This window comes from Brachyhypopomus gauderio, chromosome 10 (assembly GCF_052324685.1).
Source record: "Brachyhypopomus gauderio isolate BG-103 chromosome 10, BGAUD_0.2, whole genome shotgun sequence".
In the NCBI taxonomy this organism is placed as follows: Eukaryota; Metazoa; Chordata; class Actinopteri; order Gymnotiformes; family Hypopomidae; genus Brachyhypopomus; species Brachyhypopomus gauderio.
This window is the reverse complement of record NC_135220.1, coordinates 22,661,773-22,685,602: the sequence shown is the minus strand read 5'-3', so window position 1 is coordinate 22,685,602 and position 23,830 is coordinate 22,661,773. Positions and strand designations below refer to the sequence as shown.

Genomic DNA, 23,830 nt, shown 5'->3' with positions numbered 1-23,830 from the left:
CTAGGCACACTGGAGAATGTCATAGCCAAGCTAATGTACATAATCACAATATAATAGCATGAAATGATCTAATCCGTAGCTTTTCAGTATACAATGTAAAACTGAAACCACAGTTTCTACAGAGATCGTAAACAGAATCGTTATAGTGACAGATGTTGACAGTGCAGGGAACATGACTTGTGCTGAGTGCTGAAAGCACTCGAGTTTAATGGGCTCTGTTAAAACAAAGCGCATCTGACAAAGTGCTGCATATTCAAAAGGCGCGTGGCATGCAAATGAGCTCAGGGTGTCAGCGCACCAACCAGCAGAGGCTCTGGCGCATCCTTAATTACCTCCACGCAGAGCCGTCCTCCCGCGGCCGACGCTTTCCTCATAACAGGTGTGGGGAATGAGCAGCGGCGTATGGCAGCGAGACCCGCCCCGCCCGCGCACCTCGTATTTCTCTAATTCCAGCGCCCGCACGTGGTTTGTGTAGGCAGCTCGAGTCCACGTGAATTATTCATGGTCTTCACCTTTAATCCCGGCGTGCACGTGAATAAATTAGTGTCTTTAAGAACCGTCTTTATCTCGACATTCCAGCGGCGTGTCTGGGGGCCTTGTGTACATTTACAGCATCAGACGCCTGCCAGCTGAATGAAGGCTGGTGTGGTGGTCTGTTGTTATTGAAAACAAAGGCTGACGGGAACTCAGGAAGCAGGAGGGACCCTGCAGAGGTCATGACCTCTGTGATGTGGAGGCCGCAGACAGACGATTCGTTTGTCCCAGTTCTCCAGATATACTGGTTTCTTTTAACATTTTAACGTGTGCGTTGGCAATGCGGCGGACTGGCGACCTGTCCACAGTGTACAGCGCAGGATGAAGTGGCAAAGATAAATAGATGGATGGATTTTACTGAGCATTTTTGAGATCTACAAATGACCAAAGTGGTTCTGGACAATGTGTGATTCTGATGGAGGACGTGTGGTTCTGGTGGGTGTACTGTTTCCTACAGTCCTTTTTCAAACCTTTACCCAGGTCTCCCTTGAGTATAACAGTCCATCTGTTATTCAGGTGAATCGCTGTCTACTGGCTCACACTGATTTACACAAGAGTTCTTAGAAGGTCTCAATGCTGTTTTGGATATTGTGTTCTAGTACTCAAACTCAGCCAGTTGGTTTTTGAGGTGCCACTCATGGTGGTTCATGGCTTGTTCTGGTATTCTCTACATAAGCACACCATTGTTGTAACATAACTCTGTCTCCTCTGTGATAAGCTCTGTCAGCTTTATGTGATTTTCATCTTATATCATCCAGTATTTGATCTGCAGTACAAAAGCTTTACAGCAGAGTTCATCACCAGTTGTTGAGATGCAGCTGCGGTCATATGCTACACCGGGTCCTGATTAGGGATGTCACGATACCAGAACTTTTCTCGTGTTTGTGGTGTTGGTGGTGATGTTTTAGTGTTCTTGTCGTATTAGTGTGGAGGCTTGTGCTGCCCTTGTGTGGTCTGGGAGAGCTGTGAAACCATCAGTACCACAGTAAACAAGAACCATGACGTTTTCAGAATGTTGTTATCGACTTGGCTGCGAAGCATCAGTTCTTTACATCACTGGTCTTGATTTATTCAGAATGTGCACCAACTCTGTAACTCATTGAGATGTGAAGTAGCTGATCCCTAAACCCTTGTGTATGTGAGCCTGTACATTTACCCTAAACCCACGTGTACGTGAGCCTGTACATTTACCCTAAACACGTGTACGTGAGCCTGTACATTTACCCTAAACCCTTGTGTACGTGAGCCTGTACATTTACCCTAATCCCACGTGTACGTGAGCCTGTACATTTATCCTAAACCCATGTGTACGTGAGCCTGTACATTTACCCTAAACCCACATGTACGTGAGCCTGTACATTTACCCTAATCCCACGTGTACGTGAGCCTGTACATTTACCCTAAACACATGTGTACGTGAGCCTGTACATTTACCCTAATCCCACGTGTATGTGAGCCTGTACATTTACCCTAATCTCACGTGTACATGAGCCTGTACATTTACCTTAATCCCACGTGTACGTGAGCCTGTACATTTACCTTAAACCCACGTGTACATGTGAGCGTGTGTTCAGCGTGTGTGATATGTATGTGGTCTTCGTGTCCATGTGCAAAGCTGTTAGGAGACAGAGTTTCAGGACAGCTGCCTGATCACATCTGCACTGCTCCACATGTCCTGATGATGCTCCTCTCGTTACAGCCAGCAGCTTTCACACAGGGGTCTGATCACACGGGTCTGATCACACGGGGGTCTGATCACACGGGTCTGATCACACAGGGGTCTGATCACACGGGGGTCTGATCACACGGGGGTCTGATCACACAGGGGTCTGATCACACAGGGGTCTGATCACACGGGTCTGATCACACACGGGTCTGATCACACGGGGGTCTGATCACACAGGGGTCTGATCACACGGGTTTGATCACACGGGGGTCTGATCACACAGGGGTCTGATCACACAGGGATCTGATCACACAGGGATCTGATCACACAGGGGTCTGATCACATGGGTCTGATCACACAGGGGTCTAATCACACAGGGGTTTGATCACATGGGTCTGATCACACAGGGGTCTGATCACAGATCTGAGGTCTGTCATCCTGTCGTAATCCTGCTGTGGTGTTTCACACAGCCAGACTAAGATGGTCACAATTTGATGGTAATTTGTGGTTAATGTAACGTAACATAATGGTGTCAAACCTGTATGGCCATTGCTCTGTTCTGAGTGTAGATGTGAAGCAGAAATGTGAGAGGACATTTAGTCTCATTCCTGCTCCACGTCTTTCACAGACATTAGAACTCAAACTGGTACCCATAGATATACAGTCATGGCCAAAAGTTTTGAGAATGATACAAATATTAATTTTTACAAAGTCTTCTGCTTCAGTTTTTATAATGGCAATTTGCATATACTCCAGAATGTTATAAAGAGTGATCAGCTTAACAGCAATTAATTGCAAAGTCAATATTAGCCTAGAAAATAAACTTTATCCCCCAAAACACATTTCAACTTGATTGCAGCCCTGCCTTAAAAGGACCAGCTAACATAATTTCAGTGATTGCTCCATTAACACAGGTGTGGGTGTTGATGAGGACAGGGCTGGAGATCAATCTGTCATGATTAAGTAAGAATGACACCACTGGACACTTTAAAAGGAGGCTGGTGCTTGGCATAATTGTTTCTTTTCTGTTAACCATGGTTATCTCTAAAGAAACACGCGAAGTCATCATTGCACTGCACAAAAATTGCCTAACAGGAAAGAGACAGGAAAGAGTATCGCAGCTAGAAAGATTGCACCTCAGTCAACAATCTATCATCGCATCATCAAGAACTTCAAGGAGAGAGGTTCCATTGTTGCCAAAAAAGCTCCAGGACGCCCAAGAAAGACCAGCAATCACCAGGACCGTCTCTTAAAAGTGTTTCAGCTGCGGGATCGGGCTACCAGCAGTGCAGAGCTTGCTCAGGAATTACAGCAGGCAGGTGTGAGTGCATCTGCACACACTGTAAGGTGGAGACTCTTTGAGTAAGGCCTGGTCTCAAGGAGGGCAGCAAAGAAGCCATTTCTCTCCAGAAAAAAACATCAGGGACAGACTGATATTCTGCAAAAGGTACAGGGAGTGGACTGCTGAAGACTGGGGTAAAGTCATTTTCTTTAATGAATCCCCTTTCCGATTGTTTGGGACATCTGGAAAACAGCTTGTTTGGAGAAGACGAGGTGAGCGCTACCACCAGTCTTGTCTCATGCCAACTGTAAAGCATCCTGAAACCATTAATGTGTGGGGTGGCTTCTCAGCCAAGAGAATCGGCTCTCTCACAGTCTTGCCTAAAAACACAGCCATGAATAAAGAATGGTACCAGAATGTCCTCCGAGAGCAACTTCTCCCAACCATCCAAGAGCAGTTTGGTGATCAACAATGCCTTTTCCAGCATGATGGAGCACCTTGCCATAAAGCAAAGGTGATAACTAAATGGCTCAGGGAACAAAACATAGAGATTTTGGGTCCATGGCCTGGAAACTCCCCAGATATTAATCCCATTGAGAACTTGTGGTCAATCATCAGGAGACTGGTGGACAAACAAAAACCTACACATTCTGACAAAATGCAAGCATTGATTGTGCAAGAATGGACTGCTATCAGTCAGGATTTGGTCCAGAAGTTGATTGAGAGCATGCCACGGAGAATTGCAGAGGTCCTGAAGAAGGGTCAACACTGCAAATATTGACTTGCTGCATTAACTCATTCTAACTGTCAATAAAAGCTTTTGTTACTCATAATATGATTGCAATTATATTTCGGTATGTGATAAAAACATCTGACAAACACATAAAAACCAAAGGGCAGCAGATCATGTGAAAATATAATATTGTCATTGTATTTTGGCCATGACTGTAGCACCTTCATTCTCACAGTATCCACAGTAACCACAGTTTCCACAGTAACCACAGTATCAACAGAGTCCACTGTATCCATAATATCCACAGTAACCACATTGTCCACAGTAACCACAGTGTCCAGCTCTCTTTCATGTCACACTCTCTTACACTTTCATTCTTACACTATCACAGTCTCACACTCTCTTACACTTTCATTCATGCACGATCACAGTCTCACACTCTCTTACACTTTCATTCATGCACTATCACAGTCTCACACTCTTACACTCTCATTCATGCACTATCACAGTCTCACACTCTTACACTCTCATTCATGCACTATCACAGTCTCACACTCTTACACTCTCATTCATGTGTGGGATTTGTTTAGGGATGTGGGGTGAGGTTTGTTTGGGGCTGTGGGGATGAGGTTTGTTTAGGGATGTTGGGGTGAGGTTTAGGGGGATGTGGGGGTGAGGTATGTTTAAGGATGTGGGGGTGAGGTTTGTTTAGGAGAATGTAGAGGTGAGGTATGTTTAGGGGGATGTGGGGTGAGGTTTGTTTAGGTGGATGTGGGGGTGAGGTTTGTTTAGGGATGTGGGGGTGAGGTATGTTTAGGGATGTGGGGGGTGAGGTATGTTTAGGGGGATGTGGGGGTGAGGTATGTTTAGAGGGATGTGGGGGTGAGGTATGTTTAGGGGGATGTGGGGGTGAGGTATGTTTAGGGATGTGGGGGTGAGGTATGTTTAGGGATGCGGGGGGTGAGGTATGTTTAGGGGGATGTGGGGGTGAGGTATGTTTAGGGATGTGGGGGTGAGGTTTGTTTAGGGGGATGTGGGGTGAGGTATGTTTAGGGATGTGGGGGGTGAGGCTTGTTTAGGGACGTGGGGTGAGGTATGTTTAGGGGGATGTGGGGGTGAGGTTTAGGGGGATGTGGGGGTGAGGTATGTTTAGGGGGATGTGGGGGTGAGGTTTGTTTAGGGACATGGGGGTGAGGTATGTTTAGGGATGTGGTGGTGAGGTTTGTTTGGGGGGCTGTGGGGGTGAGGTATGTTTAGGGATGTGGCGGTGAGGTTTGTTTGGGGGGATGTGGAGGTAAGGTTTGTTTAGACACATGGGGTGAGGTTTGTTTAGAGACGTGGGGGTGAGGTTTGTTTAGACACATGGGGTGAGGTTTGTTTAGAGACGTGGGGGTGAGGTATGTTTAGGGATGTGGGGGTGAGGTTTGTTAAGAGATGTGGGGGTGAGGTTTTCTGTGTAAAGTTATGTTGGGAGGGGTAAACAAACTCCCTTGGCAATATGTAAACAAATCTACAAGAACGAGCAGAATGATATTTAGAAAAATGTGTGAGTAGAGTGATTATCTGGAGATGTTCAATGTCTTAAAATCCTAGAGTCCCACAGTTTCTCTCTCTCTAAGCCACACCCCCTCCCTATCCTCAAACCCCCCCCCCCCCCCCCCCCCATACACATACTCGCTTTCTCCCCCTCTCACACACAATCTCTGTCTCACCTGCTGTGGGCTGTGCATGTGTGTGTAATATTGCTGAGAGGAGAGCAGTGTGAGGTGTTCTCTCTCTCTCCCACACACACACACACACACACACACTCTGTTCGCTGGCGCTGGCTGCTAGCCGTGCTCTGCCGTGTCCTCGTCATTCGTACACAAGGACTGCGCTCTCATCCGCTATGTTCGCCTCCATCTGGTACGCCAAGAAGCTGGGACGCAGGCTCGTGCAGAACGCCAGGAAGGCAAAGATTCAGAAGGTAGGCACCACGAAGCTACGCTCGTCCGAGACCCGGACGGGGACAGGACCTCGTAGATAGCAGTGTTAATCAGAGCCTGTTCTGATCCGAGACCCGGACGGGGACAGGACCTCGTAGATAGCAGTGTTAATCAGAGTCTGTTCTGATCCGAGACCCGGACGGGGACAGGACCTCGTAGATAGCAGTGTTAATCAGAGCCTGTTCTGATCCGAGACCCGGACGGGGACAGGACCTCGTAGATAGCAGTGTTAATCAGAGTCTGTTCTGATCTGCTACATCATGCCCTGCTTGTGTATGGCTGCTTGTGACAGTGTGGGGGTGAGATTCTCTTGGCTAAGCTGAGTTATAGCCTTGGATCTGAGTTCGTCTTGTGTGGACAGTGTGGTGGATGGTGATGGGATGCCCAGGCTGTGGGGACTGAGCCGCAGAGCTGGTTTTTTTTTGTTGTTTAGGGGTTGGTGGTTGTCCTGTAGGGGGTGGCGGGTGTCCTGTAAGGGGTGGCGGGTGTCCTGTAGGGAGTTGGTGGGTGTCCTGTAGGGGGGTGGCAGGTGTTTTGTTGGGGGTTGTAAGGGGTTGGCGGGTGTCCTGTACAGGATTAGCAGGTGTCCTGTAGGGGGTTGGTGGGTGTCCTGTAGGGGGGGTGGTGGGTGTCCTGTAGGGGGTTGGCGGGTGTCCTGAAGGGAGTTGGTGAGTGTCCTGTAGGGAGTTGGCGAGTGTCCTGTAGGGGGTTGGTGGGTGTCCTGTAGGCAGTTGGCGGGTGTCCTGTAGGAGGGTGGTGGGTGTCCTGTAGGGGGGGGTGGTGGGTGTCCTGTAGTGGGTGTCCTGTAGGGGGTTGGCGGGTGTCCTGTAGGAGGGTGGTGGGTGTCCTGTAGGGGGGGTGGTGGGTGTTCTGTAGGGGGTTGGTGGGTGTCCTGTAGGAGGGTGGTGGGTGTCCTGTAGGGGGGGTGGTGGGTGTCCTGTAGGGGGTTGGCGGGTGTCCTGTAGGGAGTTGGCGGGTGTCCTGTAGGAGGGTGGTGGGTGTCCTGTAGGGGGGGTGGTGGGTGTCCTGTAGGGAGTTGGCGGGTGTCCTGTAGGAGGGTGGTGGGTGTCCTGTAGGGGGGGTGGTGGGTGTTCTGTAGGGGGTTGGTGGGTGTCCTGTAGGCGGTTGGCGGATGTCCTGTTGGGGGGGTGACAGGTGTCTCCCACACTAAGAATGATGGCTGAACATGTGACCCCATATCACACAGGGGTTTATAAGTGCCTTTGCTGTTTTAATACAACATGCTGTCAAATGCGTCTGCTTGTTCTGATTTGGCTCTTCTTGTGCTACTGCATCCCCCCCCCCCCATCTCTCTCTCACTATCTCTCTGGTTCACTCTCATACTCTCTCACTCTCTCACTCTAGACTTTGTCTCACTCTCATTCTCTCTCGCTCTCATTATCTCTCTACCTCACTCTCATTCTCTTTCTCTTACACTTTATCTGTCTTCTCTCTCCCATCCCCTCTAAAAGTTTATCAGTCCTCACTGCCAAGTCTGAAGTCTTAGGAGACTTTAGGGACTTTTGTGTCCTAAGACACTAACCTCAATGTCTAAAGTGCTGGCCAGGCAGTGAAATAATCTTAGCATCTACATTTTTAGAGATCTTGAATAAACCTCAGTGGCTCAATTTAGATTCTGGAAGCTTTCCACTTATATTATGGGCTGGAAATAACCTTGGTAACCACTCCCATGAAAAACAAAAGGCCCCTCCCCTTTGTGCTGAGCAGGAATGGTGTTAACAGGACAATCTACTCACGCAGACTGGTACCTCTGATCTTCAGCACCATGCACTAAAAGCTCCACCCACCCTCTGCCTACGTGTTTGGTCATCAGACCATGACTGAATCACCAGCTTAGTAAAAACTCATTTGACTTTGGCAGTTCTGGTTCTTGGCTACACCATGTTGCCTGTGTTTTACACGTGAAGAGAAACTCCATTGTGAGGCTGGACCCCCGGACCCACAGAACCACAGACCCACACCCCCGACTGCCTCAGCCTTCCCACCTCACTGACACCATCCCTCCATCTGAAACCCATGACAGATGGTCAGGACTGCAGTGGTGTTTTCCTGTATGACAACTGCTCAGTACTTTAGCCAAAATTGAATCTGAAATTGGAAATATGTATGTGCTCACACTAAATGGATCCTTGATTGAATGTGCTCTGTGTGTGTGTGTGTGTGTGTGTGTGTGTGTTTGTATCTATTCTTTACTGAAACACCTTGATAGTTGCTGCCTAGCAACCTACAGCAACCTCCCTCTCTCTCTCTCCCTCCCTCCCTCTCTCTCTCCCTCCCTCCCTCTCTCTCTTCCTCCCTCTCTCTTCCTCTCTCTCATTCTCTCTCTCATCTCTCTCTCTCTCACTCTTTCTTTCTCTTATTCTTTCTCTCTAACTCACACAAGTGCACGCACACACACACACACACACACACACACACCTTTCCCCCATTTCATGTCCCCATGCTGATTCCCATCTCTGTTTCCACCCCCCAACCGTGGCCGCATTATGTGTTCTAGGTGGAGTGGCTCCCGGGCTCTCAGAACCCGAGGCCAGACTACACCTCACATACCCACTGGGGTTAGGTTAAATCCTTCCACCTCACACACTCACCTACTTCAACTGCTGAAGGACCCTAACCCCGGGCTCAGATCGACATGCAGTAGACAGTGACTTTAAACGCACATCCTCAAGCATGTGAGGCAAAGAGGATTAAACATGGCACTTTAGTGCACGTTAGTACAGGCTCATATGTTTGATGATATCTTTGCTGCTGAGTGCATATCAGACTGGACATGGAGTGTAGTGCCTTGGAGTGTCACAGTTCACACTTCAGGACTGTGTTTGTGGGGTGGCTGCTGCATTTACATGCGGAAGATTCCAGAATGTCCTCTAGCTGTTGAGGCGGCCCTGTTGCTGTGACAGTTCTCCATCCCTGTGAAAGGATTCCCTGATCCCTGAGAAGGACACTCTTTGTCTTGTTGGATCTTGGAAAGATCTCCAAGAACTGGAGGAACAGGAAAGTCTGCGTTCAGGTGCCCGTCAGGATGGCACAGGTTGCCCCGCCCACCACCGTCTTAGAGCAGTCAGCTTGGGCACATCCCATAATAGTTATCTTATAACATCCCATAATAATCATTGCCTCGCTAGAAATGGCACTTCTGTCATTCCCTCTCATGTCAATTGCCACTTGAGGGTGTTAAATTAATTAAAGTATAAATTAATTAATGAAAGTGTAACTAAATTACTGACGATTTCCACTTACTTTGTCAGTGATATTCCTGCAGAGCAGTGATGACACACACTTTCTGACAACACAGTTTAATCTGGCCATCTAAAGGATTCCTGCCTCTTCTCGTACAGATTCTGACTACCAGTCCCGTTCAGAGCAGCAGAGTTCTGTGCGGCTCCATCCGTACCATTAAAACTCATGCACCAGCATGTTGGATTAAAAGGGTCATTTCTCCTAGAAATGTTTAGTACATTGACAGTTTCATAACTATCGTATATGTAAAAATATCAGATATCAAAAAATATCAGGTTTCCATGGGCACTTTGCCTTGGGTCCATTTCTGTTCTGTTCATATTCTTCTCAGAAACCAGACAAGTCAGACGTCTTATGTCCTGTCGCTCAGATCCCGTCCTATGTAGTGTTTCCACATTTTGGTGGTAACTTTGCACATGACTTTGCAAACGTCAAAAAACGTGATAACGTAATTGCGTCTAACCATTGACAAAACACTGGATCCCTTCATAATGAATCTGTTTATATTGTTAAGTAAGCTATCAGTTTTTTTCTTTTCTTAAAACCACCAAATCGCTTCAGCATGGATCTGTTTACTGTGTTTAGTAATCTGTATTATTTAGTAAGTTACCATTCTCTTTCCTGTTGTTAGTTTGTTTGTTTGTTTTACAGTTTATTATGTGTTTACTTTACAGAAGAAACGGTGACAAGAAACAACAGCTTTGGTCCAACAAAAGTGATTATTCAAATTGCATTGCAGATTGAACCTTTTGCTCTGTTGACATATTTATAGTGCTGACTCATGGCTGAGGCTAATATGAGCAGGACTGGTACTTTTTCTCTTCTACTCACCCCTGTCTCTTCCCTCTGTCTTTTAATCCCCTCTCTCTCTCTCTCTCTCTCTCTCTCTCTCTCTCTCTCTCTCTCTGTCTCCTTCTCTTACTCCTTCTCTTCCTCCTTGACCCCTGGCTTCCTGCATCTGATGATCGTACGTGTCTGGGTTTCCCAGTCTCTCTCGGGTCCTTTGCGTGTTGAGTGTTGTGTCTACACGTCCTCCCTGTCAGTGGGAGCGGTGGCCACCAGTGTGCATGCATACATGAGCACACGAGCAGATTGGCCATGGGGAAGGCTGCAGGCGAGATGTGTGAAGGGCTGTTAACGCCACGGACTCTCAGTCACAAGACCAGACATGGCACTGGAACAGAGATATCCTCCTGCGCATTGAAACAAATGGAAGAGGAGAAAGATAAAACATGATCTTTAAGCCATTAAATCCAGCAGATCGTTCCGTGTCATTTTGTCACACTGTGAAGACAAAGATCAGTTCAGAGCTATTTTCCGTTTACCTGCTATTGCTGTTGTGCCATTATCTCCCTGTGCCTCCTCTTTGAAGTAACGATTGGCTGGGGATCAAATGTACGTAGGTAAACACGCTGATGTGGTCAGGGACGATAAGCAGTCATACCCTCTGACACAGAAACCATTTAAATGGTTTGAAGGTAAAATGCATGAGTGTGTGTCCATGTGCTGCCTCAGGCTGAACAGTTGTGTTGGGCATGTGAGCAGGTGTGGGGCAGGGGGTGAGGGTGTAGCTTCTAAAACAAGCTTTCTGTTTAATGGTACGTCTGGTTTCTGTCTCCCGGGGGAGTAATCCCATCCTGAATGCCACAGCGTACCATATGAGATCTGAATTGCTTTTGCACTATCTGTAACTCCCATATAGTGATCGTTTACCCATTCGTCTTTTTTCTCCTCACAAGAAGGATGTTTATAGCTCTTAGCTCTTTTTCAGTCTGTACATTAACATGTATGTTCACATCACATGTTTACATGTATAGTCATGTCTCAGATTATAGCTACTCCATCACTTTCTGGAGCTTGTTTCACTCTCCTGGGTGTTGGTTTATGCTCATTCAGGTCATTTTGGCATCTCTTACAGTTTGCAGCAGTGTATCCTAATCATTTCTCAAGTGTCTCACTAGATTACTGGGTGTCCAGAGCTGTAAGTGAGCCAGGCAGTCCCATTAGAGGAGGTGTGAACACAGTGTTGTCAGATAACTCTTCCATCACTCATCTGCCGCAGGTGTAGCCAAGAGAAAGAGAGTCAGCAGAACCTGACAAAGCAAGCACGGGTTAAGTGTTTGATTTTGTGCATACAGAAAGTTGAAGCGATTGTACTGTGGTCGTGTGTAGGAGCTCTGTGAGAAGCTGCAGGAGACTGGTGAGATCTCAGAGTGTTAACAACTGCTAATCTTTAACCATCCTTTAGTTATCAGATGTGCTTTTATTTTGACTGTGAGAATCATGTTGGAACTGTATATACAGTATATGCTTGCTGAGAAAAACGTGCACATGATCAAACCCCTCAGCTTCCTCTGAATATGTGTGAGCTGCTGAGATTTCTGTTACAAATGTGTTTCTCGTTTAATTCTCACCTTTATGCAGCGCATATCATAGTAGACCACACCCTCTCCCACTCACTTGCCCCTCCCCATATTAGAGCAGACCACACCCTCTCCCACCCACCTGCCCCTCCCCATATCAGAGCAGACCGCACCCCCTCCCACTCACCTGCCACTCCCCACATATCAGAGCAGACCACACCCCCTCCCACTCACCTGCTCCTCCCCATATCAGAGCAGACCACACCCCCTCCCACTCACCTGCCACTCCCCACATATCAGAGCAGACCACACCCCCTCCCACTCACCTGCTCCTCCCCATATCAGAGCAGACCACACCCCCTCCTGCCCACACGCCCCGCCCCCTCCACTAGCCTACCCGCCCCATCCCCATGTTCCTCAAATAGCATTCCAACATTAGCCAAATGCTGAAGCCTTCTTTTAATGAATGTGGCTGTGTGGAGGTGGGGCAGAGCGGAGTTCTGCTCCTCTCCGGACACGTCGGGCCAGCTGTTCCCAGGCCAGCATGTTTTAACATTATTACAGTGGAGGGAAAGTAGATGCATTGACGTTTTCACTATTACCTCACGACTGACTTTCAAAATTAATTATTAGGGGCCTTCAGGGAAAATGGTGCAGCGGTTTCTCGATACTCTACTGTTATTGATCTTCCTAATTAAATGTGAGATGGATGAAAGTGTATTTTATCATTATGTAGACTTATTTTGACATTTGATTTATGCGCATAATAATTGAAGAAGGTCCTTGTGATGGCACACTGAGGTGTGGGGGTGGAGCTATTGTGGCTAACTGGCAGTTTGGCCGGCATCCCTTGGTCTTCACATGCACCCTTATTAAAACAATTGATTTGCACAAACAAGTGTCTAGATGAACATCTGCAGTATGGAGCCCCAGGTTCTTGTGGGTTCTGTAGGTCGTGACTGTGAGTAGGCTGCAGCCAGGGTGATCTCCACCTCTGTTCCCTCTACTCATGGTTCGGCAGCAGGTGAAACTCTTGAGCGCTCTGAAGAGTGAGACGATGCTTTGTTACCAGTGTTGGGAACGTTACTTTAAAAAAAGTCATTAGTTATAGTTACTCACTACTTGTTCACAAAAGTAACTGAGTTAGTAACTGAATTACTCTATAATAAAAGTAACTCGTTACCAGGGAAAGTAACTATTTGCATTACAGTAAAAAAAAGTTATATGCCAATGAATAAGGATTTTTTGAAAAAGCAGTTTTCACAGTCAGTTGAAATGAGTAGATCATAAAGATGTTTAACTTTTGATATTTATTGCACATTGTGACGGGCAGGGTGCGAACAACGGACGAGCGTACTGTGAGGTACCGGTGGTCTCGCTCCCCCCAGCTCTAGTCACCGCCGTGTGACTTACGGGTCTTACACAAACAACATTTAAACACGGCGGGACGAGTGGGGACAGACTCAACACACTCTCAGACAAAACATGACAAACACACAACACGTAGACAAACACTTACCACAAGACATGACCACGAACAAAGGAGAAAGTAAAGGAGACTGGCGGCTTCCGAAGGGTGGCTGGTTATTCTGTGATGGGCAGGGTGAGCAACTAAAAAGGAAGCGATCACGCCAAGTCTCAGGGAAAGAGGATGGTTTAATAGAAAATGCGCAAACCAAAAACCCGTGACATTGTTCCAGATTAAGGAAATAATAACCAGCAATCAACTGGTACAAAGACAAGACATATATAGACAAACAAACGACCCTCAGGTGAAACGGATCACGGGTCCCGCCCACCTGAGGGACGAACATCACGTGACCAAAACAGGACCGCTGCCGCTGTAAACGGGGGCGACCGGCACCCCCCACAACGTGACACACATCAACAGACTAGTGCAGGATAAAATCATTTAAAATCCCAAATCTTTGAAAAAAAAAAGCAAAAGTGAACAGTTACACTATATAAAGTGCATTTACATCTATCAAATTTAATTAAATTCTCTCAACCTGAGACAACTGGTTTGTTCACAACACAAGTAAGCTTAACAATAAAACCTCTATCCTTAATTAAATAAATCAAATACCCAATCTGGTAGACATTCAGTAACTTCAAGTATTTTCTTAAATAATGTTTATATCGCCACCTTGAAAATGCTAATTTTTCTTCGGCTTGCCATTTCTGCCTCTTCTCCGTTTGTGTCGTGTGCCGAAGTACACGTGTAACAACACTGGCTCTGATTGGCTACCATAACGCTGCCTTAGCCAATCGCTTACTGACTTGTTAAGTTAAACAGGTGTTACACTGAGAACTGTGATCTATCGAGATCTGTTACTCCACACTAGCCTGGGCTGCGGTCCGCTCGGATTACTGTTAGTATATCAATATATAGTAACGCAACGCTTTTAATGACAAGTAACGTCAACGGCGTTGTAACGACAGGAAAAGTAATTAATTATATTATCCCGTGGCTGACAAAATGACGCCGTTACCTAACACCGTTATTTTTAATGGCATTATTCGCAACACTGCTTGTTACCGTGGACGCTGGCGATTTGGCTGCTGTTCTTCTTAGAGAGATGTTGTAGTTGTCTCGCCTCACAATCAGAACATGGCCAACTGTGCTCCTGTGAAGCTCCCCTCATGGATGGCATATGACACAGCTGGGATTCAATCCTGAGCTCCAGCAGTAGGGCTCACCTCTGATCAAGTCATTCTGGGCCATTTGTAAAGGTGTGATATCCCTTGGTACTTTCGGTAAGACTCAGAGAGATTGAGAAATAACCCCATTACAATGGTCAGTGTCTTCTCCTTCTCTTTTGTTTTTCTTTGTCTTCTGTTTGTCTCTCTTTATCTTTCTCTCTTTCTGTTTTTCTCTCTCTCTTTCTCTCTCTCTCTCTTTCTCTCTCTCTCTCTCCCCCTCTTAATGCCCCCAGACTCCTTATCAAAGGGAGCTGCTTAACTGTAGTGCTCTGCTCACATTAATCTAATTTTGGACTGTAAGTGTCTCAGCCAAATCGATATCGTAGCATCTGAGTCCAGAGGGTGTCTGGTTTACAGCCAAAGTGCTGCAACCAGTCAAAACAGAGGCACAACCAATCAAAACAGAGGCACAACCAGTCAAAACAAACAGGCACAACCAGTCAAAACAGAGGCACCTTGGACCTTTCAGATGGTTAAATCCAGTTCAGTTCAGAACAGTTGCGAAGCTATAGTTCAAACCAAGTGCAGCTCAGACATAAGCTTCACAGTGGGATTAAACTGTTACAGAACACAGCAAGGTGGAGCTGCCATGGTGCTAGCTACAGCACTGTGTGACGTCTCACGTTTGTGGAGCTGCGTGAGATTTGCCATGTCACACCCCTGGCTTGGGTTTCTGTTACTGCCCACATTTGTATTAGTGCTGCATTTTTTCTCATATGAATTAGACGGTAACACTTTACAATACGGTTCCTTAATTAATGTTTAAGTACTTATTAACTAAGCAATAGGTAATGGAGAATTATCGTCATAGTTTTACCTTAATTACTCTTCACTATAATAAACTACTATGTTAGGTCACATGTAAGTAATTAATAACTAGTCTTCATCAATTTTCGTAACTACTTACTTTCGGTTCCTTAATTAATGTATTAGCTAAGCAACAAGTAATAGAGAATTATCATCATGGTTTTCATTAATTACTTTTCACTTCACTGTTAGTTCACATATAAGTAATTAATAAGTTGTCTTCATCTATTTTTGTAACTACTCACTTAATCAGTCCTTCATTAATGCTTATGTACTTGTCACTCCGGCGTGTCTTTGTGTGCATGTGCGCTAGTTTGGGTAAGCCCCCTGTGTGAGTGTGTGTGTCTAGCGATGTCTAGTCAATCGCCTTTATAAGTTCTCTCACCTATCTCTAGTCTCGTTGCACACGTTATGTATTATTGTTAACATTGCCATGAGTGTTGTGTTGTTCGTTTTCGCCACTGCTTTAAATGCATCCTTACATACAGGCTACACTTTACTATTATACACTGCACACTATAACACTTCCTCATTGTAATTACAGGTAATTACAATGAGGAGTACTTAGTGTTAAAGAAACCGTACTGTTAAGTAAATACGTGATTACTTATTCTGAATTACTTACTGTGACGTTGCGAGTAGGCAGGATACCGAGATGGGAGCAGCTTTTAAAGCAGTGATGAAAACGAACAACACAACACTCATGACAAAGATCGAACAACAACTGATGAAGGACATGGGCAGGACACACACTTACATATCTCAACAATAATACCCAAACCAGCGCACATGCACACAAAGACACGCCGGAGTGACAAGTACATAAGCATTAATAAAGGACTGATTAAGTGAGTAGTTACAAAAATAGATGAAGACAACTTATTAATTACTTATATGTGAACTAACAGTGAAGTGAAGAGTAATTAATAAAAACCATGATGATAATTCCCTATTACTTGTTGCTTAGCTAATACATTAATTAAGGAACCAAAAGTAAGTAGTTACAAAAATTGATGAAGACTACTTATTAATTACTTACATGTGACCTAACATAGTAGTTTATTATAGTGAAGAGTAATTAAGGTAAAACTATGACGATAATTCTCCATTACCTATTGCTTAGTTAATAAGTACTTAAACATTAATTAAGGAACCGTATTGTAAAGTGTTACCAATTAGACCCTGCTGTCTGAAACAGCTTGGTGGGTGTGGGGCTGCACTTAGTGAGGCGGGCCAGCCTCAGTGGGTGTGGTCTAAGGTGGGCCAGCCTCAGTGGGTGTGGTCAAAGGTGGGGCAGCCTCAGTGGGTGTGGTCTAAGGCGGGCCAGCCTCAGTGGATGTGGTCAAAGGTGAGGCAGCCTCAGTGGGTGTGGTCAAAGGTGGGGTAGCCTCAGTGGGTGTGGTCTAAGGTGGGCCAGCCTCAGTCTAAGCTGGTCTAGGCCGTTCTTTGGGCCCCGCCCAGCTCGCTGGCTGTTCATCAGCACGACGGACGGCACGGAGCTGCCGGTCAGGTGGCGTCCATCCTTCTGGTCCATGTTAAAGAAGGTTGCAGCTACACACCAGTAACCCTGACCTAACCAGCTCGCTGATTAATAAATAAATAAACATTGAAAGAGGAGTTGTCATGGAAACAACATACAGCGTTTAACTAATCATGGTGGGCCGAACACTTAACATATTTTGTGCCAAATCTGAGTCATGCTGGACTCTCATGACCTGGTGGGTCTGTAGTAGTTGCTCTATGCTTGTTGTAAGTACTGTCACTCTTTTTTCTGCTGTAGGATGCTGGATTAGTCAATTAGTTAATTAGTTACTGACAGGTTTACCGACTTAAGACTAGATCCCCAGTTTTTAAATAATGTGATGTCTGTGGCAGAGTGCTTCTTGGTGTGTGTGTGCGTGCATGCGTATGCATCAGGGATGATGATGATGTGTGTGAACTTTTATACATGTGTGTATATTTGTGTGCACCTTATTTTTACTGAAACACCTTGATAGTTGCTGTGTGGAGACCTCCATACCTGTGTGTGGGTGTTTCAGCAGAACCCGTCTCTGTGTGTATCTAGAGAACTGCTTCTCTCCTTCACACTAACTCAGAGCAGGAGTCCAGAGTCCTGGCCACAGGTTTTCCATTTCACACAGTAAACCCCCAAAAGAAGCTCTGTTGCACTGCAGTGAAGCCCTGTAGGAGGACATATGAGCCAGTGTGTGTACGGGAGTGTGGAGCAGGTGGAGTGGGTGGAGGTGAGGTCTGAGATCTGCTCAGTGCCCAAGGGAATGATGCAGGATTCATTAGCTCTGATAATGCACCACCCTGGATCCATGATCATTAGCAATAAACGCATAGCACACAGTCACAAACATGCCCACGAGCTCACAAACACACACATCCTCACAAACACGCTTAGGAACACACAGACACTCACAGACACACTCACACACAAACACAGCATTGTGTTTTAATTCCTTTTTCTCTTTCCATCAGTCTATGTGTGAGTGTGTGTGTGTGTGTGTGTGTGTGTGTGTGTGTGTGTGCGTGATGAGGTTGGTGGGATTAATATTGTGCTTGACCCATTTCTGAAAGTAAGATTACCTACAGTCTTTCATCTCCATCTTTTATCCAGTAATTAGTTTTTTTGTTGAACCAAGATAAAAGTTTCCTTTGATGTCTTGGTGCACCTTTTCTTTAATTATTTCTTTAATTTCATGTTCTTAACCTCCATCAGTCGAACATCATTATGAGAAAACCTGTTTGGCTGACGGCTTCCTTTACCCTGTAATTGGCAAGACAAATAGTGGGGTGGGCTTCCCATGATTCAGCAGGGCTGAGCCGTCAGTCTCCGACAGGGCTGTCCTGCGATGATACGACTTGGCAGTCCTGCGGTGAAATGACAGGGCAGTCCTGCGGTGATGTGAGGGACGTCTGGGCGTGTGGGAGCAACATCCCCAGGGACCTCACCTCCATCACAGCTGTGTCTGCTCCTAGACAGGCTGTCAGAGCATGCACACACACACACACACACACACACACACACCAATGCTGATGCACCAATCAGCTCAATGACAGCTAGACACACAGGCCAGGGAAGAGACAACACACACACACACACTCACATATACATGCCTGGAAAATGTATGGTTTTAATGGCTGTCTTAGAAATATTTCAAGAAATGTTTCCATGCTGCTGCCGTGTTGCTTGAGCGGCTGTTGGGTAGGAGGCTGGGATGGATCTGTGATGGATCTGGGATGGATCTGTGATGATTCATCAAAGCTCTCGTGATGATCAAAGATGTTTTGGTCTGTGCCAGCCTGCACGCGTGCTATCCTCATCTTTGTGTGCAGGTCTGAATACACGGATTGTATTAATGCCGTTATTAAACACTGTGAGGTGTGTGGGTGGCTGCATTCTCTGCCTTACAGGGCATTTACCAGGTTTAGATACAAAGCTTCTCATGGAACTAGACTGTAACACTGTTGACAAGCAGTAAACAAAGGAGTACTATACTACTGTGATGCATCGCATCAGTTACACTGAACTTCTTGTAGGCAGGACTGTCCACTCAGAGACCATCCTAGCAACATGTGCAGGCAGTTATTCAAGACTAGGACCCATGGGGAGAGACCCACACTGAAATATAGGCTCGCATACATATTTCAAATCACTGGTGCAAACTGACATGAAAAATTTTAATGATTGTTCGGATTGTTGAAGCTTCCACATCCACGTATCTCCATAGCTAGAGCTTTGACGACTTTGACGACATCAAACTTGATAGGCCTAGATTTTTTGCGGTGACTCCTTTAGCGACGAGATGATTCGTTCCTGTCTCTGCAGGAGGGACTAGCTGTGCAGCTGCCCAGCATGATGAGGTTTCATGTTCGTTTTTTGGCCAGTCTCCTCATATCAAATGTTTCTTTCTAATGACACCGTGCCACTGTGTAGTGTATCAGATTTTGTACGTTGAGCTAAACAGGTATCCGTAGTGCACTTTGTAATACTAGAGCATCATGGGATATGTAGTTTGGTTTTAGGTCGAACACGAGGACTGAAAGTGTACAGCGGCTGCGTGTGTGTATTTGCCCGTTTACGATTAAACTACTTAATTAGTTCACTCTCTGTGTGCGTTCAAGTATGTTAAGAACATAACACACTGTTTCTATTTTATTGTTCTTATTTAACACCAGAGGTGTCAATTCCAGGTTCAGAAAGTAAAAGACCTCACCAGGATTTAGCTCAAGCTTGCTAGATTTTCTAAGTAGTGCAATCCAGGTAAAATTAATGGAATCAACACATTCCAGGAAGCCTGAGAAAAATCCTGGTGAGGACTTTTACTTTCTGAACCTGGAATTGACACCTCTGTTTAACACCGGCACAGACAGGTACTGGATTGTGTACCTGTCTCGGGAGTTGTGATGTGTGGCTGTCAGCATGTGCGGAGGGAGTGACCTGCTATGAGCCTCTGCAGGGGGCGTGGTCTGCTGAACCAACAACACACAGAGGACACTCCCTCCAGTCAGGGCTTGGTGCCACAGAGAACACTCCCTCCTGGTGCGAGTCTCCTTGCATTCACACACCTGGCAGCACTATGATACAGGCAACAAAGCCACGCACAGCACAGACATTTATGCAAGACAGGAGCAAAACACAACAAGGCTCTTTCATTAAGAAGGTTTTGTGTGTGTGTGTGTGTGTGTGTGTGTGTGTGTGTGTTGAAATGCCAGCATGCTGTTTCCTCTGGTTGCCTGATTGGGTTCTTCTGGTTGTGCTGTGCTGAATCCTGTAATCATGTCATCAGCATCTTCTGCCCCTGCGTCTGCCTCTACCTTGATCTGGCCTGATCAAATGGAAGCACTTTTAAAGACCACTGCAATTTTTTCTTTTTTTCTTTTGTGTGTGTGTTTCATCAGCCCACTGATTGGCTGTAATCTGGTTGAGGACATACGGCCTGGTGCTCTAGCCTGCAGTGCTGATTGCATGCTGTGTGATTTGCATCACAGCTCCGCCCCCTCTCTAAATTAATCTGATTAGGCTCGGCTACTCTGGTCTTGCCATGCATATTTGGAGTGTGTGTCACTCCATGCTGCATGTTTGCCCTGACACTACTTTTCATCGTGCGACACACACACACACACACATGCACACACACTCACAGCTGCCTGACACGGAGAATCAGTCAGGGGAGAGAAACCAAGGTCTGGGCAGTGTTAGTGCTACAGTGGTGAGTGTATAGAGGTCTGGGAATGTGGCCAGTCGTCCTGTCTCTGTTGTATGGTGAAGGGGATTACCTAAAGAACGTGAAGCTTTAGTTTAGATTGTTTTGCTTCCTGGTCTGGACATAATTGTTTTTTTTTTTTTGTTTTTACGTCTGACCGTTTGGAAATCAGTTGTAAAGAGGGGGTAGGGTAAAGGTTAGGGTCGGGGTTATAATTGAAGAGGCAGATTGCCATCCCCCACCCCTCATTCCCGCCGACCGACTTCACCCTTGAGCAGGGCTGCCGACCTGGGGCCTGTGAGGGTGTTGTCACTGGCAACCGTCAGCGAACAGACTGAAACTGCTGCTTTGCGTAGGTTGGCACAAGGGCAGCATGGTGAAGGATGTGCATTTTTTTAATGATGTGAAATGAATATAAACACATGCACTGTGCATCAGCAGTGTATATAAGACTTCACTGGATAAATGGGGAATGTTTCTTATTATTGATCCAGTATTGCAACCTGGGAAAAAAGTTTATACACCCTAATATACTCGTATGAAAAATTTTGGAAATAGGGTTTTTCGGGGGGTTGGGGCAGTAATACTACATACAAAGCATTAGACGTTACAATGTTAGATTATTAGAGCATTAGACGTTGCTGATATGACCAGTTTTGTTAGTATTTAGTGAATGTGATTTAAATACCTCAGATTAACTTAAAAACACTAATTTGTAAGTTGTCGTGCCAAATACTTGTTTGGTGAAAGGCTCTTTGTCTTATCTAATTAGCTATGTTCTTTATTGTGGTCATATTAAGTACTCTTGAATATTCTAGTACTGTGAGGTAGGTGAATTATATTACATATATGCATGTCCAGATGTCAGTTTTACTCTCTTAATAGTACAGTCACACATCCAGTCTTTGCTATTAGTTCCGCAGTGGAAACAGTGAGAAAGGAATTTTTCTACATCGCACTGAATTCTCTCCGCGCTCTAGCAGTGGGGAACCGACTCGGGCCGTTGTACCCCCAGACAGGTCCTAAGATGGTCTAAAAATAATCTTTTACTGCACTTACATTATTCAGGTTTCCGTGGTAGTCTCTGTAAATCACTGTGTTGACAGCTGAAGGAACGTGATGGCCATATTACAGCGGCACGATCGGCCGCCACTGTAGTCTTGAATGTTTTTACTCTGTGATCTCAACTTCTCCATGAGCCTGATAGCGGTGTGACGTGTGTGTTTTCAGAGCAGTAATAATGAGATAATGTCTCCCTCTCTGTTTCCCTCTCCCCGTCCCTCTCTTTGGGCTGTGGGCTTTCTGAACCCCGCATACTACACCTGATGCCTCTCCCAAAACTGCACAACCTTCAGGACATTAGAGCGTTGCTTCAGAGCGCTGCTCCGCGAACCGAGCCGTCCGCAGAGCAAAGCCTGGTGTATCTTAGCAGGGTCTGTGGATCTGTACGTCTCCATGACGACTTAACTGATAACATGTGTTCAAGTATGATTTATGAAAGCTGGGGAATTGAAAGTTGTCAGGCCCTATTACTGTATTTGCGGCAGCCGTACTAACAGATCGACATTAGCTCAGGTTCAATCTATAGTCAGGCTTTTTAATTTTGGGCTGAAAAGCTCTTTTAAAGCAGAGGGCCCTGACTGCCAGTGTTAGCCAATGAGTCATGACGTCGTGAGGGTCGCAGAAGGATTAGAGACACAAGACTAGTGGCACAGGAATCTCTGAGACTCCCTTTCAATGATGAAGAGTATGCTGGCATGTTCATGACCTCTACACTGTTTGCTGTTTTCTTATTCATTCTCTGTTTAACTCTCTCTCTACCTGCTTCCCTCTCTCCATCTCTCTCCCTCCCTTTCTCTATCTCCCGCTTCTCTCTCTCTCTTTCTGCCTCTCCCCCACCCTTTGTCACCCTCTTGCTCCCTCCTTCTGTCTCCCCTCTCTCTCTCTCTCTCTCTCTCTCTTTCTCTCTCTCTCTCTCTCTCTCCTACCGTCAGGGCTCCATCATCACACCCTCCAGCTGTATGTCTCCTTTGCCTGCTGCTGTGAAATTATCCTCAGCTTTGCCCCCCTGCAGTGAGACTCTCACACGTCTAATCTAATTACCCCGGCGTCCTGCAGGGAACTCTTCTCCACCCCCCATTATTTAAGCCGTGGTCCAAGGCGGTGCCTGGGCACAGGAGTCGTGGCCCTGCTTGTCAGAGACGTGTCCTGTTCTCGTGTGTTGGGTTGAGTTATCCCCTGAAGATGTTGAGGGGTGACTGTGAACAGCTCATCTAACGTCCACATGGAGCGATCTCGCGCTGTAGGGCCCTCGAGCGGAGCATTCTGCTGGGCCGAGAACCCGACAGAGGAGGGTGGGGTGCTTCAGCCTGATGATGCAAGGCTCGGAGGAAAGATGGAGATATAGGTGGAGAAGGTTCAGCCAGTAATGGGTTCAGTGGCTCAGAGATTGTGTACTGGTCCATTAGGGCAGACTTTTGAGTGCTGTCAGGTAGTATAGCACAGATCCTAGCGCACGCACGCACACGCACACACACACACACACACACATGACACATGACACATGACACATGCACATACTCTTGATTATGAAAATATGACTTGTATGTACACTTGTCTGTATTGTCAGTGCAGCTATTTTTAAGAGTAATCAAGTTACTCTCTTAACGGTCTCTCACGTATAAAAAAATGATGTCATGGTGCCCTCTTGTGGTGAACTGCAGAAATGCACATTGTTCCTTGTTCTGATTGAGAGTTTCTATTTATGCTCTTCAGTGTTGTTAGAATTAGGTAGTTGTATGGTAAACACATAATTGTGCAAGTTTGTGATGAGGGTGATGCCCTTCTGAAGACTGAAGAGGTTTCAGACATTTTGAATGGAACAGACACCACCATGAAGTCAAGTAAGTTCAGCTTGTGAACAGAGTGGCGTGTGTGTGTGTGTGTGTGTGTGTGTGTGTGTGTGTGTGTGTGTGTGAGAGAGAATAATGCACCTTGTCTTACACTCTGTGAGAGATACATTCACTGAATATTTTATATGGAGTATAGAGATGGTTCAGTTGAGTATCAAACATTGGGTGACATTTCAGTGCTCTTGTCAGAATGCTCATGACATTGATAACATGACATCAGAATTTGCTGCCATCTGTGTCTACAACTTGACATCAGTACCCAGTTAGGACACACTAACACACAGGCCAAATAAGCAACATTTAGTAATTTGTTGCGAAGTTTGTGGACTTCTTCGTGGATCCCTGACCTTCTCAGAGGTGTTTAGGCA

At 46.0% G+C, this 23,830-nt stretch overlaps 1 protein-coding gene across 26 annotated transcripts in view; it reads left to right on the top strand.

The window, feature by feature from the left end:
* The window catches only part of dlg2 (discs, large homolog 2 (Drosophila)), a 219,595-nt gene that overhangs the window by 109,591 nt on the left and 86,174 nt on the right, over positions 1-23,830 (top strand). For 2 of the 26 annotated variants that reach the window (XM_077020534.1, XM_077020532.1), the window contains exon 1: positions 6,024-6,181. The exons of the other annotated variants lie outside the window; for them this stretch is intronic. In XM_077020534.1, coding sequence (XP_076876649.1) covers positions 6,104-6,181 — 78 coding nt within the window. In that variant the 5' untranslated portion in view covers positions 6,024-6,103. Of the gene's footprint in view, positions 1-6,023; positions 6,182-23,830 lie in introns of those variants that run through there. 26 annotated transcript variants of the gene reach the window in all.